The 22118-nt window shown below is 38.0% G+C and overlaps 1 protein-coding gene and 1 long non-coding RNA gene across 2 annotated transcripts in view; both read left to right on the forward strand.

Annotated features, from left to right (window-relative positions):
* Window positions 1-22118, forward strand: part of LOC311609692 — a 572880-nt gene that overhangs the window by 320836 nt on the left and 229926 nt on the right. The window lies entirely within an intron of this gene.
* The window catches only part of SYT10 (synaptotagmin 10), a 61972-nt gene that overhangs the window by 10301 nt on the left and 29553 nt on the right, over window positions 1-22118 (forward strand). Inside the window, exons 2-3 of the mRNA XM_084802935.1 lie at window positions 4430-4787; window positions 18507-19074. Coding sequence (XP_084659061.1) covers window positions 4430-4787; window positions 18507-19074 — 926 coding nt within the window. The remainder of the gene's footprint in view (window positions 1-4429; window positions 4788-18506; window positions 19075-22118) is intronic.

The following is a 22118-nucleotide window of genomic DNA, read 5'->3' on the forward strand; positions in this document are numbered from 1 at the left end:
AGAAGGCTAGTAAGTGTGTCCCCAGTCTGAAGGATCAAGTTGCTGGAGTGTTGATGAGACTGCCTGGAGAGGAAAAGCAAGGGTAAGATCACAGTCTTCCATCCATAATACGAAGCCCTCAAGACTTTGAAAATTAAAAATCAGCTTGTAAATTGTAGCAACCTGACACTAGTAACTTATCTGGCTGGGCCTTAATTAATTAACACTGTATATTATTAGGGCCTACAGTAATCCCAGTCATTTACGTGGTTGCAGATAATAGTACTATGCTTGATTCCCAGATAATATAGTGGATAGTACATACCATATTGATAGCTAATATCCAAATGAAAATATTTTAAATATATTTTAGGAGTTTCACAGTTCTAGTGCTACTGTGGGTGTGGATGAGAAGACCTTCATAGTAGAAGAGGCAGAAAGGGACCCAGGGAAATGGTAACATTGGGTCTAATTATTATAGGATGCCCCTCGATGAAACAGGAGGGAAAGAACGCATTGCCACTGCAGGATGCCTTTAAAGATTGTGGCAAAGGAACCCTAGTCAGAGCAAGGAACAGCTATTGAAGCTGGACCCACAGCCAGAGGCAGAGTCACAAAGATGCTGGCATTGTCTAGAGGGATCCGAGACCAAGAGAGGTGGAAGAGTAAACAGCTGAGCTGCAAGGACAAGACTTGTTCCTTTCCACTGTCTTGTTTGTGCTGATGGCATAACCTGTCGTCATTAGAAATGCTGTGGTGGTTCTCAGGAGTAGTGGATGGTTCCCAAAATGATGCAATATTTTAGAAGAAGAATTAATACAAGAAAACTAAAAACTGTACTCAGATTCCCACAGGTCTCTTAACTAAACTGAGTACTTATGAATGCCAAAGCCACCTCTTTGGGACAGTGCTATTAATGGATTTTCCACTCAAACTTGTACCCCATTAGGAAAGGGAGCTATATTTCCAATGACTATTGAACACTTGGCTCCAACTTTGTTGGAATAACTCATTGAAAACTTTAATTTCAAAGTATAAAGAAAGAATAAGGTAAATGATATAGAAAAATATATGAAGACCACAGGATTGGATCTGCTTTATGTTACGGCAACAATAACACAGATTACATAGTTTATAAGTAAAGACTATTTTCATCATTCTAAGGCTAATAACTCTGATGTCAAGGGCCTTTGCGCTGGGCCAGGACTCACAAGCTTAACAATTACCCTTCAGGGGAAGCAGGCTATCCAGATGAGACCTCATAGGCTGTGGTCATATGGTGGGGGAGGAGGTCTCCTTCTGTCAGAGGTCTAGAGGAGGGGAAGAGGGGAGAAGAGGAGGGAGGGTGGGAACGGGAAGATACAAGTGAGGGGATAACAATTGGTATGTAATCTGAATAAATTTTTAAAAAATTTTTAATTAAACTTTCAAAAGTAAAGATCTCAGTTAAACTAAAATTAAAAACAACAAAGAAACAATTACCCTTCAGTAACTAACCACTCCTGGGACAGCATCAGCCCAGTATTACATCAGGGCCCTTGTGATGACAGTAACTCTAATTTGGCCTCACTTTGTAGCCCTACTGCTTTTGCCATAACATTTCCAGCTATGAGTCTTAGGAGTGCTTTAGAAGCATAGCAGACATGGCGTTACCTTTATTCATCTTTTAAAATACAGTTAATAGACAGGAAGCACATTAATCTCATACTTTTTTTTTCTCTTTTCCTCAAGTTATGGTGCTAATGGGTAATACACCAGTAAAAATAATAAGTGAACTTTTAAAACTCTAAAATGTTAAATAAAGCCCTCCTGATCAGTAGGGTACAAGTAGGAAGCACTTGGTAGGTGCTCAAGTAAGATAGAGAAAATTAAGGGAAATATTAATGTCCATTATAGCATGTCAAATATATTTTATTTTTATAACTAGGTAGTAGTAAAAAAAAATGGAAAAGCTTTCATTTCAGTCAGGAGAACACAAAGCTTTAGAAGATTAGTGAAAATTAAGAGACAATATTTCTCTAAAATTGCAGAACTTATAAACCCATATGGGACTCTTTTTGGAACTATGAGAATATCTACCAAATCTAAATATTAGTAAGAACTAAATAAAACTAAATTTATAATTGACCAAGGAATTCTATTTTGAGACTTTTGCTTTAGAAAAATCAGTCACAAATATTCATACAAGGAGAAAGAGACAAAGATGCTCAGTGTAGCTGTATTACACTCCCAAACACTAGGCTTAAGCTATATATCTGTTTGGATGAATTGTCATAGAAAATTACATCAACACAAAATTAGAACTAATTTCTAGGTAAAAAGGCAAATTGAAGGAAGAATTATGCAGAAAACAATTTATACTAAAATAATATTATATAATTTTAAATATTTAAGATTTTATAAAACATATTTTTGTCTTTAAGTGCCAGACTTGGACATACATATCCAGTTAGTGTCACTGGTTAATTCCAAAGAATCTGACATATTGTATTTACAACAGTGTTTAAAGGAATTTGGAATTATTCAGTATTAGTGTACTGCTTGGTCATGATGTTTTGTCTCAGTAGTAGAAATCCCAATTAAGATAGCCAGTGATGGCTATCACTGTGCCTGTGCCTTTATGAGATTTTCTATCTGTGTGTATCTTTGTCCTCACCTCTTCTCCTCTTTAAACATGAGCATCAGTGGAGGAAGACTGGTTCATATTACTTGATTTTATCATAATTACCAAAAGTCCTTTTTCTCAAATAGAGTCATATTTTGAAGTATTGACTGTTATTACTTCAAGATGTTAATTTAGAAAGGGACAAGAGACAGACACAATCTGTGATATATTCCTAACATTCTTACTTAAAACAAACAGAAGAAATTGGATTTATATTTCATATTGAGTGTAAATAAAATTGGTAATAAAAAATCATAAAGTTAATCAAATCTAGAAAAATTGTCCTTTATTGAGAATCTATTTGACATTCAAATTTTTAATAATGCTATAAAACCATGTGGCTAATTTGGGTCACTTTAGAAAGATAAAAATGGGGAATGGGAAGACTAATTTTTCTTCGTTTAGACTTTATGTTTTCAAACAGTTTAAGACTTACAGGAAAAACAATAAAGTAAGACTCGTGTCATCTCCATGACCATTTTCTCCTAATATTCATGGCTTATGAAGAAATGACACATTGATATTACACATATACTGGTACTGAGAGACTAAAGCCCATACTTTTTCTTTGCGATTTCCTTCACCTTTGGCTAATAGTCTTTTTCCATTCCAGGACCCTAACCAAGATGATTAACTCCATGTTGTGACTAAGTCTGCTTGGATGCTCCTTCACTGGGACATTTCCCCTAAACTTTTGTGGTTGGCCTTGGTGACCTGTAGGAGTACTTGGTTGGGTATTCTTAGAACTTCTGTTTCTTGGAATTTGTCTGATTTTTTTTTATCATGATTAAATGAGCTGCTGGCATGAGGCATGGTGACCACAGAACCATGTCAAGGTTGCATGCTGTGACCACAGCTCATCATTGTCGGCTTCCATCATCTTCACTGTCAGTAACACTCATAAAGGGAATGTCGCCGTGAGGGTGTGCAGCCCACAGCAAAGAAGTGGGGAGCTAGGCTCACTCCTGGAAAATAAATTATATACATAACTTGCTTAAAGTTCTTCTAAATGGCTATTCTGTTGCTTTTTCTTCATTTACTTGTTGATTCAGCCTCAGCTTTTAAAATGTATTCATGTCAATAAATTCACATAGGCATAAATTCATGGTATAGTTATTTAATTTTTTTTTTAATTCACGAGTAAGAATTTTTCTAACCTAGTCAGGTTTCTATTGCAAAATAGTATTAACTGGGCATCATATAAAGAGCAGAAGTGTGTTTCCCATGGTCTGAGGCTATGAAGTTCAAGACTGAGTTGCTGGCAGATTCAGTAGCTCACAAGACTCTGTCTTTGTTTTCGTTTGCCACTGGAGAACACCCAAGACTGGATAATTTATGAGGGTGAGAGGTTTATTTTTTATGCCTGTGTACAAATTTATTAGAAAACACAGAGTTTGAATGTCTAAGTATGTATTGATTTCATGGTGTTATTCTCATGTGTGCACAGAAATATTGACTAGTAAGTAGTTAGTGCTATTCTCTGCATAGACAGGGGGAGGGAGCATTAAATCAAAGACTAAGCGAATAGTTTCTATCTTCTGCAGGTTCAGAGTTTAACTTTCTGGCTTTATAGGAGGAAGCAAGCTGGTTAACCTTGACCTGCAAAGTCTTGAATCCCCAGTGGTGGGCTTGGATATGACTAATGCGTTCTCTGAATTCAGCTGATAGTTTTTCATATGATAAAACTCTTTGATCCACCCCCCATTATCTTAATCACATCACTCTTTCTGCTCCTGATTATAATGTCTATTGATTTCTGTTGTGATTTTTATTTTCTTTCCCCAGATATCTCAGTCAGCCTGCTAGCAGTTGTCGTAAGCTTCTGTGGCCTGGCCTTGTTGGCTGTCTCCCTGTTTGTCTTCTGGAAGTTGTGCTGGCCATGCTGGAAGAGCAAGCTCGTGGCCACCAATGTCAGCGCCCTTCCGCGAAGCATCTCAAGTGCTCCAACTGAAGTTTTCGAGACTGAAGAGAAAAAAGAAGTTGAGGAAAATGAAAAACCAGCACCAAAAGCGATTGAGCCTGCCATCAAAATTAGCCACACTTCCCCCGATATCCCAGCAGAAGTGCAGACTGCCTTAAAGGAGCACTTAATTAAACACGCTCGTGTGCAAAGACAAACCACCGAGCCTACATCTTCATCCCGGTAAGGAAAGGTCACATGCGTGACCCCCCTCACGGGTGGGTGTGACTCCAGAAGAGCAAACTCATGAGTAGGAGAAGAGAACAGAAAAGAAACAGGAAAAAAAAATAACAGCAAGAATGGGAGGAGAAAAAAGAAAGGAGGAACAGGGAATAAGGAAACACACCAGCAAATAAGGCAGTCAAGAGACAAAGGGTAGGACACAAAAGAGGATGCAGGGAGTAAATCAAAGGCAAAGAAGCAGATATGGAGGGACACGGAAAGGAATTGGTAGTCAGGGGAATTATATCACACTAGTTATTTAACTCTTGCCCTTGAAATGTCATCAGCTCACAACTGCCACTTACAAGTTTTCAATTTAATTTTGTTAAATAGTATACTAACAGCCATTGAAAATATATATCACAGAAGGAGTACACATGCACACACACGCACGTGCACACACACACAAACACACACACACGCACACACACTAGCCGCTCATAATAGAACCAGAGGATAGTTTTTAGTCTGCAGTTAGTTAGCACCTAAACTGTAAATATAGATATGCGCTCTGTCTGAGCCCATGTGGATGACACTTTCACGCTAGGCAATTCTACAGGAGCAGAAATGCCACAGGTACACCCTGCAGCACACACTTCTTTCTGAAATGTGTTCCAGAGAGATGAGTTAAGAAACTGTTACCACTGACGTAAGGAACTTCAGGACATAAGGACGCAGGTAGAGCTATCTCTCGGGCTAGCCTGCTGTGCTGGTTAAAATTTACAAGCAAGCAACAGCTGCTAACTAGTTATTCTGAGAACATTTTTAACCAGTGGCATTTATGGTCATTCAAAACTCTGCGCATATGTGTGAAGTGGTCCCATATGCCTCCTTGATTAGTATGCTATTATCCCTGAAAATCACAAAGCAGTTTTTTAAAGGAGCAGCTCTGAGACCCCAATGGATTCCTGAAAGCACCAAGTTCTATAAATGGCTATGTTTTTCTATGTGTACACACCTATAGTGACGTGATAGCAACAGTAGCGATTAGTAGTGAAATAGAACAGTGATAATTAAAACTGTATAAATCTGATCCCTTTGTCTCAAAATATTGTATTTTATTTATATGATAGCTTTCTCCTTGTGGTATGCAACAGTATTTCCTCATGATACAATGAAGGGAAATTAATGACCTAGGCATTGTGACATCGTGTTGGACTTCTACATCAGAGTAATTCGAATGAATTCATGGCAACATGACAGCAGTATATTTGATGACCAGGATGACATATTAGAGACTGAGAAGCAGGTGACGAGTACTGCATGGATATGGGGCAGCAGAGTGAGCCACATCTCCAGGAGACAGAGCAAAGTCAGCAATAATTCACTCACCAGTCAGAACAATATTCATTTTTACAATTTATGAATTGTTTACTTCTGAAATGTTCCATTCAATATTTCCAGCCCTCAGGTTGCCACTGGTAACCAAGACAACAGTTGACAAAGACCAGAGAATGCAAAACAGGATGAGAGGAAGTGCTGTCCTGACAATTATGACTAAATGACAGCTGATAGGTATACACCTCACATAAATAAACCCAGGTGATGGAGATGATGGATGTGGTCTGTTTTGGAAAACAGCACTGAAGTGAAACTTTATCTCCAAAATACTATCGTCTGGGTATAAAGAGTCCATCTGATTATCCCTAGTGAAGGGAGAATGAAAGACGAGGTGCTGAAAACGCAGTGAAGGCCGGACTCTGGAGACAGAACGGTCTCTCTTGCAGTCAAGAGAAATAATTCTGTTCTTGGATTTTTCAGTAATTAAATGCAAAAAAATACACAGCTATTAAGTCAGAAAGCTTTCCCTCTCTCAGTCTTAGGAAACGTAAAAAAGAGGTGTACAGATCTGGTATTTTCTAACTGAAAGAGCACTGTACAGCTCAGGAATGTGGTAGGAATGTCGCCAGTTCACATGCCTCCCGAAGCGCACTTGTCTGTGAGGAAGGTTGTAGAAGGCGAAAGGAACTCGTGGAGAACTTAGCCCTCTTTATTTGCTGTGCCTTCGCCATCCCGCAGCAAGGATTCGTGACTGCCTCTGTTATCTGTGAATTAGCCGAAGCCCAGAGAGATTAAATATTTTGCCTGACATAATGAAAGCTACGAGGAAATGAGAATTCAGATTTTATCCAGACGGATGAAACATTTCGATTTTTAAACATAATGTGGCTTTTGTACAAATAAAACTGAGTTGCCGTGTCATCTGAAGACAAGCAGTTTGGAGTTGAAAAGTATCTTCCTGCTTGTTCCACTTAATTAAAGATCTAAAGGTGGGAGTGGCTATTGTGAATTATTCGAGATGGGATTCCAAATCTGCTCGGCTTGGGATGAATGCCTCACAGACTCTTCCACTGTTGCCATTTCTCAAGAATCCTCAACTCCATCAGCCGCTTCTTCATGTTGTCTATTACCGTGATACGGGAAATAGATCGTAGAGTTCATCAACATGAAATGGAGATTACTTTATGATAAATCAAATCATCTGGCTCAAATGCCAATTTTGCCTGGCATATGGCAGAATCAAAGCTACATGCATATACACGCACACAGATCCAAAACAAACTGAACTTTAATTTTCTATTTCCTCGTCTTATTAGTTCAAACAGGAGATGACATCATGCTCTTTCAAGTCTCAATTATCCCTTTCTCTATTGAAATAACATTCTGACAAGTCTATAAATTAGCAGCATTGCTGGACACTGGAAAAAATTTTGATTTCTCGTCCCCATTTTCAAATCCCTCCAGCTGTCAGAAAAACTGCTCAGCTCCCCATGTGTTTTTCCTCATTACTAAATGTCCCATGTGTCCATTTTGATTGACCTCTCATTCACCCAGAATGCTTATATGTGTACTTCTGGGTGTAGTCAATGTGTTCTGTACTCTACCCGCTTGGAGCCTCCGAGGATCTGTAAAGAAATGTACATTGTGCGATACTGACCTCAGTATAAGTAACTATAAATGTCACCTGTGTGGTGGAGAAAGTGAGCTTCAGAGCACAGAGAGATTATTTCCAGATGAGTCGTGGAGACTAAAGAGTGTTCCACTGATGGAAACACGTGAAGTCATAGAACACAATGTCCTGCTAACAGAACAGCAATTTTGTGGCAATATAGGCAGATTCAGCTGGAATCGGAGTATACGAGGCCTTAAAAACCGTGACTGAGACGCGCAAAAGCCGTCCTTTTGAAAACATGTTCCGTTTTCAAATGTTAAATCCTCAAACTGTAAGGACATGTAGCCTTCTTTTCTGCCCTCAATATTTTGAGACAAAGGGATCAGATTTATACAGTTTTAATTATCACTGTTCTATTTCACTACACTAATCGCTACTGTTGCTATCACGTCACTATAGGTGTGTACACATAGAAAAACATAGCCATTTATAGAACTTGGTGCTTTCAGGAATCCATTGGGGTCTCAGAGCTGCTTCTGTGTAGGTAGAGAGCAATTGTCAGGAGGATGCTCTTGATTGGCTGATCTGCTCCACCTCTGTTTACTCTTCCAGACATCAAGTGGTGAGGGAGCGCCGTGCCCAAATTAGAAAGACATTAACGGTGACGTACTCACAGGACGAGTGTGGAAACCAATTTTCTGTTCATTCATTAGTGGTGTAGAGATAAAATAGGTAATACTGGGACAGTAATCTGTTGAAGATGCAGAATTGCATAGGCTCGTCACCGTTCAAGGATTCTGAGGCCCCATGAAATGATTAGAAAACATGAGAGATCTAACTGCACACGAACAAAAGCAGGGAAATGTGTACCAGATTCATGGTGACCACGTGTTCCGATGGCATTAGCTATGATTGATTAAAAAAGCAACTCATGAAATGACCATGCACAATTTCACAAAGAATAATTCAATGTACCTTGTTATAAGGAAAATGAAAAATTATGTAAGCCTGCGTAATTTTATTTACTGTAAGTTTTTTTTATATATAAATTAGATTTCCTTCAAAGGACAACAAAACACTGAAATTACTCATTCGGGCCATTGTAAGGAATAGAAAACAAGACATAATAATAATAATAATAATAATAATAATAATAATAATAATAATAATAATAATAATAATGGAAGCATTTGGAAAAATATGTAGCTAGCTAGGATATCAAGAAGCAGTGTTTATCCAGAACAATAGACGAGACTGAGGTCAATGTCCCTGGACTGAGAGTGCAAGAGGCCTGTGGCTGTGAACTCAGCGCACCAGCACGCCTATGAAGGGTTGTGTGTGCACATGTGTCGTTTCTCAAATGGGGTACCTCCTTTGATCAAGGCTGTACCAAATACAACAACCAGAGAACACATTTCTCAAGTTGGAAACCATGTTAGTTTTCTGGCACTAATAAATAGTATTTCTTTCTATATAAGCACTAGTTTTCAGTTGGCTGGATACTTCTCTCTGACGTAGATAAGCCCTGGGAAGTTTCATTGGCATTCGTCACAAGGACCCTATCATGAATCGCTTACATAAACAGTCATTTGTATGGTCCCATAATGTTTTCACTTAAAAGCATAAGATGCATAACACTTTGTTGATGTTATGAATATCACAGTCTAATAAAATACTGAAGAAGGGCAGACAGAAGAGAAAGCAGGTATTGGCCAAGTACCTTGTGCTGGAGTAGGAGGAGGGGACAGGGCGCCAAAGAGGGTGGCAGAGAGTCGATCAGCTCAGCTCAGGCTTCCACCTGCCCCTCAGAACCCAGCTCAGCTCACCCAGGAGATGGGCTCCTGATGATCAAAATTCTGTTGCTACGTAAGGGAAAGCCTAAACTGGAACACTGAGTGCAGAAAATTAAGGCCAAAGTACATTTGATCAGGGATGTTTTAAATAAATGAAAATGCCAACCATTTGATTTTACCAAAGGAGACTCAGGAATCTGATGCTGGGGTGAAAACCTGCTGCCTCAGAGAGGCAGAGAAAGCACCCAGCTGACCTTCCTGCTCAGCTCACATCTCAAAGAGAAAAAAAAAATCCCAAAAGCTCACTGGCTCAGTTGACAGCCCAGGAGGAAAAGACCAAAAACCCAGGGCCAAGAACTTGCTAGCTCAAAGCTCAAAAAGCCCCTTCTTCTTATTTATCCACATTGTCTTTAATATCCTTCAACTCAAAGTCCCTCCTGCTATTTAATCCCTGTCAGCTGGTTTCTTGCTCCGCCTCTTGACCTAGGGTTAGCTGTTAAATCCTGTGTACCGAAAGCTCTTGAATTAGTAGTGTGTGGTAGGACTGGCTGAGCCACACCTTAATCACCTGTTTACAATAAACAGAAAATTCCTGGATTAAAAGTGTGTGTTAGGGCTGAACCACACCAAACAACAAACAGATTTTTACAGTTCACAATCTCGGGGATCACAATGGGATCAACTATCCCGCAACAGGTCAGAACACTTTTTAAGGTTCTAGAAATAATATAAAGTTAGTCTCTGATTTGTTATATAAATCATATTATTGATAGTTTTTTTTTAATCCTTTTACTTTTGCGTGTTTAATGTAATTACATCATTTACCCTTTGCTCTTCCTCTATCCAAACCCCTCCTATATACCTCTACTTGCTCTCTTTCAAATTCATGGACTTTTTCATTAATTGTTTCATATATATAATTATATATTATAATGTGTATGTATATACATTCATAAGTGCATAGGCACAACCTACTCAAGTCTACACAATGTTGCATGTTTTCAGGACTGACCATTTGGTATGGGTTAACCAATTGGCATGTTCTTCCCTGGCAAAGGCTAATTTCTCTTGCCTTCAGCATCCCATTTGTTGCCTGTGGTGGTTCTTTGTGTAGGAGTGAGGCCCTCTGGGCTTCCCCCATCCACTTTGGCATGTCCATTGTTGTTGTTTCTTTTTTTATTATTAATTTATTCAGATTACAACTCGGTTGTTATCCCATTACTTGTATCCTCCCGTTCCTCCCTCCCTCCCTTCCACTTTCACCCTATCCCCTCCCCAGGTCTATGACTGAGGGGGACCTCCTGCCCCACCATATGGTCACAGCCTATCAAGTCTCATCTTGGTAGCCTGCTTATCCTTTCTTTGAGTGTCACCAGGCCTCCCCACCAAGGGGAGGTGGTCAAATATGGGGCACCAGAGTTCATGTCAGAGTCAGTCCTCGCTCTCCACCTAACTGTGGAGAATGTCTTGTCCATTGGGTAGATCAGAGTAAGGGGTTTGATGCTTACTACCTGTATTGTCCTTGGTTAGTATGCTCATGTTTATGCAGTCGTGTTGGTGAAACTTCTGACATTTCTAGGAGGCACAGTCATACAGCAAACTCCCTGATCTTACCACCTTTTTGTCCCCCTCTCTTACCTCAGTGTTGGCTGAGCCTTGAGTGCAGGAACATTTTATTGATGTATTATTTGGGACTGAGCCCTACATCGGTGTACATTGTTGGTTGTGTTTTTCTGTGGCAGTTTCCCTCTGTTACAAGAGAAGCTTCCTGGATGAGGGGTGAGAACTACTCTGAGTATTAGGACAAATATTTAGAAATGAGTGACTTTGCTGGCTTACTAATATAGTTGTAGGACCTCTAAGATTTATGACTTCACTAGTCCTGCGTAGCTGGCGAGGTTTCTGGTACCAGGCATGGCTTCCCACTTTGCTGAGTGGGACTTCCGTTTTGGAGAACTGTTGATTGCCTCCAAGATATGGCAGGAACGAACCCTTAGAGTTATCAAGCCGAGCCAGTCATCTTTGTAGCTCATAGATGCCATAGCTAGGAAAGGTCTAGTGTTTGCTTCCTTTCTTGGGAAGCAACTTACGATACCCAGGGAGTAGGCTTTCAGGTCATATCTATCTCAAGGCTCCTGGCTTGTGTCTTAAGTGCATGGTGTTGTCAGCAATAAGGACTTAACCTCCCTTGTATGTGTTGGGGAGCAGGGAGAGACAGCCAAAGGCAATAACAGTAGTCTATAATGTTTTGGGATTCTTTTGGACTCCCTGACTCAAAAGAAGGCTTCTCATGACTAGTGTTAAGGTTTTTATCAGATAGTCAGCTTTTGTTCTTGGAAGGAGCATTGTCAACCAAGATAGAAAATGTTAATGTACATTAGGGTGAACTGACTTACTTATATTTATTATAAATATTTTATGTAAATATTTTTGTGCATAAATATTTTATGTAAATAATAATTGCATTACTTTTTATGACTTTCACAGACATCCTTGCCCTCTGTTTTTTTCCCCTCCTCCATCTTCTTTATTCATATCTCTCCATATACCTAATTAGACCACCACCAATCTTCCCATTCCCCGCTTCAGATCACGTGCACTCTGGTATTCTCCCTCTCTACTGCTCCCTCACCCTGGAAATGGTCCTTTTTTACATTCCTGAGTTTTATAGTTACTCCAGGATATATTCTCACATCTGAAGATTTGGAGTTATGAGACTCCGATGAGCTATCTATGCAGTATTTGTCTTTCTGGGACTGGCTTAACTCACTCGACACAATTTTTCTAGTTTCAACAATCTACTAGAAAACTTCATCCGTATGTGCACCACATTTTCATTGTCCATTTGCCTGCTGAAACACATTTAGATCATTTCCATAGCATAGCTATGGTGAACAGAGAGAGCATCAATGAGCAAGTATCGGTGGAATAGAATGTCCAATCCTTCACACATATGCCGACGGGTGTTAAAGCTGGGTCATATGGTGGGCTCATTTTTAGCTCTTTTAGGAATTCTCTACCATGGTTTCCAGAGTGGCTGGACCAGTTTACAATACACCCAAGAGTGAAGGGGGGTCCTTTTCATCCCCCCCAGCACCCCACCACTGCATCCCCTCAAGTATCTGTTGTCAGTTTGTCGGTTGTTTTGTTGATCTTTGCCATTCTGACTGAGGTAAAATGAAATCTCAAAGTTGTTGTAAATTTTATCTCCTTAATTGGTAGGAATGATGATATTTCTTAGTTATTTATTGAGAACTCCCTGTTCGGGTCCCAGACTTTGTTTTTTAATCTCTGTATATTCTAGATGTTGATACTCTGTCAGATGTGCAGCTGGCAAAGATTTTTTTTCTCTCGTTTAGTGTACTTCATCTTCACCTGATTGACTTTTTAGCACTGCTGAAGCTTTTTAGTTTTATGAACTCCCACTTGTTAATTTTTGGCCTTACAATTCTTGGGCAAATGGAGCCCTGTTCATAGTGTCCTTTCCTGCACCTATATCATGTAGGGCACTGCCTATGTTTTCTTCTAGCAGTTTCAGTGTTCCAGGTTTGACATTTAGGACTTTGATCCATTTGTATCTGGTTTTTGTGCAAGTTGATTAATACAGGTCTAATTTCATTCTTCTGCATGTGAACATTAAGTTTTCCTAGAACCATTTATTGAAAATGAATTCTTTTCTTCACATTATGTTTCTGGGATCGTTGTCAAAAATTAAGTGGCTGATGTTACTGTACTCATCTTTGGGTCTTTAATTTCATTTCATTGGTCTATGTGTCTGTTTTTGTGCCAGTAACATATTGTTTTATTACTATGGCTCTGTAATTTAATGGCTTGTGTCTTTTGCTAGGAGAATCAAGACCATTAATATTTAAAGTTATTGTTGAAGTGTGTGTTAATTGCAATCATCATATTGTTGATATCTGGTGTTGTTTGTGTTCTCAGTTTTCAGTAGTACTTCATGTCTTAATAATTATAACTTTGTAATTCTTTCCACAATCTCTGTTGTGATCATTGCTCTTTTCAGCCTGAAATATTGCTTTCTCTGCTATCTTTAGCTTTGATCTACTGTATATAAATAGTTTGTAGGCTGTTTCTACCATGAAAAACTTTTCTTTCTCCTTCAATTATGAGGGATAATTTTGCAGAATATATTGATCATGATTGGCAATCATAGCCTTTCAGATCTTGGAATGCATTGCCTCAGACTCTTCTTGCTTTCAAGGTTTCCAGTGGGAAATCCTCTGCTATTCTGATGAGTTTTCTTTCATATGTGGCTTGCATTTTTTTCTCTTACAGCTTTCCATTTTTCTGTATATTTAGTATTTTAACTATGATAGACCATGAAGATTTACTTTTCTTCTCTTGCCTATTCAATGAATGTTTTGTGTACTTCTTCTACCTCTGTGCATGTGTGGTTTTCCTTGGTTTGGGGAAGTTTTCTTCTGTGATTTTGTTAATGGTATGTTCTAGGCAGTAGGCTTGAGTTTCTTTTCCATCATCTATGTATATAATTCAATGGTTTGGTCTTTTTATCGAGTCCCACATTTCCTGTATGTTTCTTGTGTTTTAATATTTTTTTCATATTCCTTTATTATTCAGCCTAATTCTTTTGCTTTATCTTCGAGTCCTGATAGTCTGTCTTCTGCTTGATTCAGTCTACTTGTAAGGCTTCCCTTTGAGTTTTGTCCTTATACTTATACCTAGAAACTTGAATTTTGGTTTGATTTGATTGTGATTACTTCCCTGTTCTTCATTCTTGGAATAAGAAAATATGTAACTAATTTTTTATAGTAGCCCACAATTGAGAAATTTTGAATGTTTTAAAGAAACTGAACTTTCAAAATGTTTGAATTTTAAAATGCTGTGAGACTTCTAATGTTATTTATACTTTATATTGTGATATTATATGAGATCTTACAGTTGAACAAGAAAGAAATGTTTACCATTGAAGACAGATGTATTTTTTTGTGCCAAGTTGACAAGGAGTCAAATGTGATCATTGTTTTGTTTTGTTTTGATTTTGTCAGCTTGGCACAAGTTAGAGTTTGTGGAACTCTGGGAAGTGGAACCTCAATCCTTCAAACACCTCCATCCAGACTTCCTGTAGCAAGTCTGAGAGAAATGTTCTTGATTACTGATTGATATAGAAGGGTCCAGGCCTTTGGGGCGATGCAAATCCTGGGAAGGTGGTCCTGAGTTGTATTTTAAAAAAAAAAACTGAGCAAGCCATAAGAAGCAAGTCAGTAAACAGCATTCCTCCATGGCTTCTGCGTCTATTCATGCCTCCAGGTTCCTGCCTTGAATTCCTGCCCTGGATCCCCCAACAGTAACAGAGCGTTCTTGAAAAGTGTAAGATGAAACAAAGCCTTTTCTCCCCGTGTTGGTTTTGGTCATGACATTTTTGTCACAGTGGTAGACGTCCTACCTAAGACAACAACCAAAGTCTTCATCTCACACCAGATCACCACCCGTTGCTATGTCTTGCTCGTTCATAACAAATGCTCCTTTCTGTGTCTTCCTACCTGATGACAAGTGTTCAGTATGTCTCAAAAGACCATGGAAAAGTAGAAGATATTGATCAGAGGCATGCTCAAAGTTGGAGCTGTGGAACAGTTTCCAGTTAATAAGACATAATCCAACTGTCTGCATAATAGTGATTAAGATCCAAACACCACTACAGAGAAGTAGTCCACTCAACTTACAGATCAAACTTTGGGAAGACACATGTATACCATGGCCATCAGAATAGAAGTATCCAGAGAGTTGTGGAAGGAGACTAAGATAACATGGCGTTTCAAGAGAATAATTTGAGGTATCAACACGGGGCTAATAACAGGTTATTACCATGAGGAAGTGCTCAGCTGACAAGTCAGTAGAGTAGCATTTATTTCTGAAGTGTGTAAAGTAGTGACGGGGTAACAAGAACCATGGAACATCCGAGGCAAAGGCACAGTAGAATAAGGGATGAAGAGAAAACATCAGCAGCCACACAAGAAGTCTGGGGCAGGTTTCTATGAAGCAATAACGTATAGAGAGCATCCACACCCTGGGTGACATGTGCAGTTAGACTCCAGGTAAGACCACCGAGGCCCAGTTGCAGTCTTTTACAGTCCAGTGCCTCTCCCAGAGTACTTGCATGGATCCCCTGAAGACTGAGGGCTAAGTGGTGCAGCGGTTCACGTTTCCATTATTTGAACATTTGCTAATCACTGTCATTCCAAAAGAGAAGAGGGGAAAGAGGGAGAAGCTGTGCGTTGTCATGGTGATAGTTCAGCATTGTAACAGCGGATGCTTTTGTTAACCAGCTTGCTGACTTAGAATGTGCACCATTCACCCTGTAATTAGGACACTGCTGCTTGAACAAAAGTGACACTACAGTTTCTATTCTGTTAGAAGAGGCTTTGTAGAAGGGAGTCCTATTAGATGCTTTACAACCATGCACATCACACTCAGAGGCATAAAGAAAAAAGATTCTAAGTTTGGAGAGAAGGAAAAGGAATTAAATTAGTATATCTGAAAGTCTTTGAAATTATAAAATGAGCTTATAACATTCAAAAATTAACTTATTTCAGGCTCTGTTCATATGAATCAAAGTTGTTGGACGAGTGAAGTAATTTTAATAAGAATATTGTTGTTTAATGAACCTTCTCAAGAAGCTAAGGGTTGCTCTATTATGTAGTGATTTGCACCCTGGACTTTATTTGCAAATTGGATTGTAATGGGCCACTTTGATGCTTCATAACAACAATGGAGCCTATGGAAATTTTTTTCTCCCGTTTCATAAGTCCTCTCTGACCTTACTCTGAATATAATTCAGGCTTCTGATATTTTATTTGGGGATTGGCTTAAGGTCTATATTCATTATAGCATGTCTAATAAATTATAATGAGATAGGTCTAAGAAGACAGATTGCTTCAAGATTCACAGTCTCCAAGTTTTAGTAAAAACTTTCATGTATATGTCATATAGTCACTTACAAAAATGGAAATGTTGAGTTTTAAATTAATTATAGTTTTAATTAATAACTTTTTATCTGACCTAATATTTCTAGTATATTTCCTTCTATAAAAATAACTTTTCAATTATGGTCAAAATTTTACTTAGTCATTATTATTATTATTATACAATATAGAATAAATTGTTACAATGTTTATGTTACTGTTTTCGGTATATATTGAATCTATATAACAAAATATTCTATAATAATATACTTATTAGAGTATTTTATACCATGGAATAGTTATAATTTGGCTTAGTCATTCAGCATCCTTATTCCATTTCAGTTTTAGATAGCTATTTAAAGAAGTGGGGGGAAGACCCCCAAAAATATACCTTAAGATACTCCACCAGGTTAGCAGCTTCCCAAATAAGGAGATGACAGAGACCGTTTGCTGCCTGAAGAGTCACCCAAAACTCTCTATAATGTTGGAGCTGAAGACCAGATACTTTAGTGTTACAATTAAGCTTAATTGTTTAGGGGTTAAGATGGTTTTTAGGTCTAGATAGATATTTTAAATTGATAACAACGAGATACGATAGATATTGATTTACATTCAGAATTCTAGATGCACCAAGATGGGAAAGATGTTTTCTTCAAGGCTTCCGATCACAAATAGCCAAAACACTATGAATGTAACATTTATATAATTCCTGATTGTTTCATGGTTCTTCTTGCTTTATGTAGTTTATTGTATATATGTGTAATAATATAAATATGTATGTAAAAAAATAAAATATATTTAATTTTTAAAAACTAAAAAAAAAAACATTCCAGCCAGGTAAGGTTTGAAGTAGGTTATATATAATGTTTAAGTGAAAATGTTACATAAACCATATATGAATATTTTTTCAGTATTCCATGGTTACTCAATACAACACATTATTTATTTGTTAGAAATAGTAGGAGAGAGAATGACTCTGGCAGCAAAAGGGAGAAAATAATGAATTTGTTTGACTTAGAGAGAGGGTAGCTACAACATCTATTTTTGGAATCTTGAAGATTTTTGGGGACACAGGGTGAGTATTATGTAGCTGGGGCATATCTGAGAAATGATCTAACTTACCCAGGAATTACAGTCCAACACTGTAAACTTTTTGATGGATAGACTTAAGAGAGAAGAGACCAGAGCACATGAAATGAACCCTGCCAGAAGCTCATAGGTTGGCCTAGCTCATGTCAGGTAGAAATCACAGAGGACATAGGAGGGAAATGGATCTCAATTCAAGTTGTACTTAGATGGCACTAACAAGACCTGCGTACTTAATGCCTTGCAGATATAAATGTAAATGGGTAATAATGAGTATGAGAGATTCAGTTTGAATTTTTAAGGTTGTTATTTTGGCCCCGAGTATTAAATTTGTGCATTCTTCTTTTGTGCTTACAGCTTTGAAGCTCACTCTAAGTCAAATAAGAGAAACACAGTCACCTGGGTTGTCACAACTCTGTTGACCTTTGAAGTAAATACACATCTAGTTATCTTAAAGATGGGCAATAATCAGCATGTAAAGACATGTGTTTATAGGATTTTGTTTTAGTTAGTAGTGGAGTTACTAAAACACGAAACTTAAGTATACAGATGTAAAGGAAAAGACCAAGTAAATAACCTTCTCCCGTCCAGATGTGAGCAGATGAATGAAGTCATGTGTAATCCTTGTGGAATGGAACTTCGCTGAGGATCCTGTTTCTTCACAGTGGTGCTTAATAATGTATTTATGAGTGAAAAAAGCGAAACCTCTACATCTGTGTGTCTCAATTATTTATCAAATTTTAGATTTTTTTTTACTGCTGCCGTTCTGGTTTTTCAAAGTAGCTCTTTGATTCATTTCAAAGTGAGAGTGTTGATACAGACATAGGTATAATAATCCTATCCATTGGCAATAACATTCTTTCCTGATCCTGGTTGGTGGGGGGAAGTGTATGTGCCACTTCGTAACCAACCTCAGAGATGACTAACCTGAATGATTTTGTGTGTGTGTGTGTATGTGTGTGTACAGCCACAATTCCTTCAGGAGACACCTACCAAGGCAAATGAATGTCTCCAGTGTTGACTTTAGCACGGGCACTGAACCTGTTTTACAAAGAGGAGAAACAAGGACCAGCATTGGGAGGATAAAGCCAGAACTTTATAAGCAGAAGTCAGTCGACTCCGAGGGCAACAGAAAAGACGATTCCGAAACCTGTGGGAAACTGAACTTTACGCTCCAGTATGATTATGAAAATGAACTCCTGGTTGTTAAAATTATCAAAGCTTTAGATCTCCCAGCTAAAGATTTTACAGGAACCTCTGATCCTTACGTGAAGATCTATCTTCTTCCAGACAGGAAAAAGAAATTTCAGACGCGTGTGCACAGGAAGACTTTAAACCCTCTGTTCGATGAGCTGTTTCAGTTTCCAGTGGCCTATGATCAGCTAAGCAACCGGAAACTACACTTTAGTATATATGACTTTGACAGATTTTCCAGACACGACATGATTGGGGAAGTGATTCTTGACAATTTATTCGAAGTCTCTGACCTCTCCAGGGAAGCCACAGTGTGGAAAGATATCCACTGTGCTACCACAGTAAGTAAGAAAGCCTCCATTTCTCTGTGACCTCTGCTGATGTTTAAGACCAATCATTGCCCACGTTATTAGAGTAAACTCTATAGAGCTGTAGAACTTAAGCTCCAAGTTTCTGCAAAGGTGGGTTTTGCTTACATAGCAACATAGCTTGAGTGATTAATATGGCATAGATAACTTTACAAGGTACATGGACAGCAAAGTAGCCTTTATGTGTTATTCCAAGTGGCAAGACTTTTCTTTTACAATATGCTTGACATGTAACCTGTTCTCAGTGCAGGTTTCTCCAAAGATGACGCTGAATTTCACTGTTTAAAGTAATTTTGGTACACAGGTTAAACCTGATATGTATGCTTGATGCAATATGGTTTGGTCTGAAACAGCCATGACTTTAGAAGCTCCCATGGACTGTACATGCTTACAGTACATGGGATGGTAAAGGGTCAAGACACAGTTCTCCATATTGGAATTATTTTCTCATGATATGTATTTTTCAATTACAAATGATATAGTATTGAAAAACTTGAAAGCAGTAAAAACACAATAGAAACAAAATAATCAACAATGCTACCAATTATGTAAATGCTTGGGGATATTGCTTTTCTGTTTCTGCTGAATGCATTAAAATAATTATGATTGCACTGAATGTTTATTTTCACACTGATTTTGTTCCATACTAATTTATTTGTCTCAATGCATGATCTTTATTGTTTTAAAATGTTAAGCTGTGTGTGTGTGTGTATGTGTGTGTGTGTGTGTGTGTGTCTGTGTCTGTGTCTGTGTGTGATACATGTACCTTGACAGGCACTTACAGAGGTCAGTGGACAAGCCTGTGGAGTCAGTTCTTTTCAACCCTTACTCGCCATCCATGAGTCTAATTCAGGTCCTCAGGCTTGCACTGCATGTGCCTTTACCTGTATTTAGAGATTGTGTGTAAATTATCCATTTACACATTTAAATGACATATCAGATTGTCTTCATATGTTACCATTTTATCTTAATGATTTTACCAAGATTGATGCTGAATAGAGACAACAGATTATTTTTTTTAAAGAAGAAAACATTTTACAAATTCAAAATAACTCCTTTTTTTTTTTTTCGCTTTCTTCTTATGGATATTTTCCTGAGGCAGTGTTTGAAATGATTGTTATTATTAAAGATTGTATGGAATTTCTTCCTTTCTTCTTTTTTCTTTTTCTTTTTTTTTGGGGGGGGGGGATTTGGTTTTTTGAGACAGGGTTTCTCTGTGTAGCCTTGGCTGTCCTGGACTCACTTTGTAAACCAGGCTGGCCTTGAACTCACAGCAATCCACCTGCCTCTGCCTCCCAAGTGCTGGGATTAAAGGTGTGCACCACCACTGCTCGGCAATTTTTTTTCTTTTCTTTTCTATTCTTTTTTTTTTTTTTTTTTTTTAAAAAGGTGGAATTTGAAGCAGGACCCTGATTCACAGCCAGGCCCATTGGGATCTTTGACTTTACATTTTAAATATTTTGTTGACAATATTCCCACACAGAAACTCCTTACAGTAATAATCACAATTTTTTAGTGCTCTGATAGTTGGAATTTTACAAACGAAGATGGTGATTGTTGAGCATTAGTTGCAGAGTTATTTCCTTCTGTGCTTAAGTGTTTGATCATGGTTTGTTATTTGGTCAGCAAATGTTTGCAGAGTACCAATGTTTAGTCAGCTCTACACATTTCTAGAATACTGTTGGCATCATGTTCGGTCCATATGCAGGTTCAGCAGTAAGTAACCAATAAGGGAAATATAACTTTAGTCCCTTTTCCAAGAGCCTCATAGTGGATTTTGTTGTTGTTATAAGTAATTATAAGCTTTTGTATATGAACAGGACCTTTAAGAAATAGGCGTCTCTTATCATTCTTGAATTTTTGACACAAACAATATAGTCATTTTGATAACTGTGATAAATTCTTATAATTATATTATTTATATGTTTTCTGTATTATTTATATATTGTATTGATGTGTTATTTTTATAATATATTCTAATAATCTCACTATAAAACCCAGGCTGGCTTTGTAGACATGATCTCCTCCCTCTGTCTCCCAAGTTCTGACAGGACATGGGTGTACCACCATGCCTACTCAAGGAACAATTGTATACTTTTTATTTGTATTTCCTTTTTTTTCTTTTATTATATTTTTTACTTTTACATATATATTTATTTTATTACACATATATACAGTAACCTACATACAGCAAGAAGGACAACAAAACATTCAGGAATTATATAAATGTTTCATTCATAGTGTTTTGCCTGTTTGTATTTGGCAACCTTGAAGAAGACATCTTTTCTATCTTGGTGAGTTTACAATTCTGAATGTTAATCAATATCTATCATATCTCATCTTTATCAACCTAAAAATACCTATCTAGACCTAAAAACAACTTAATCCCTAAACAACTACACTTAATTGTTAAACTAAACTATCTGGTCTTCAAGCCCATCAGAGACTTAAGAAAGAATAAAATGAACTGTCTGAGTAAACCGCAAGTGTAAATTAGCAGCTTCCAAAATGATAAAAAATGACAGTCACAGTTTGCTGCCTACACAGTCACTCAAAACTCTCTATAACATTGGAGCATCATCTTCAGCCTACTGGCCCATTATATCTGCCAGACATATTTGTGAGGGAGGATCTATTGAGGACTTGCTTACCCTGTCTTGGCAGAGTTCGGCAGTTGACTCTGCCTACATCCAACCTTGCCCACTTTTAGGCAGAATTTTGTCTGTGGCAGAAACAAGGACATTTTGCCCAATGGCTGGTTTGCCACATTTGAAGCCATCTCTATAAGGAGATTCTTTGGTGCTCATCATCTTCTGTGAGGTAGGCTGTGTGTTGCCAGGAGTTAACCTGTCTTATTGTCAAAGGAGCCTTAAAATCATAAGAACATCTATAAATGCCGTATTCTGTAGGTCTCTGAGGCTCTGGAAGACCTTTTCTATTTTACCTTATCTATCTATAGAATCATATCTATCTGTTAAAGCTAGGGTGTATATTCTTGTAATGAAAATAGAATAGTA

The sequence above is a fragment of the Acomys minous genome (assembly GCF_964271855.1).
Source record: "Acomys minous genome assembly, chromosome: 12".
Taxonomy (NCBI): domain Eukaryota; kingdom Metazoa; phylum Chordata; class Mammalia; order Rodentia; family Muridae; genus Acomys; species Acomys minous.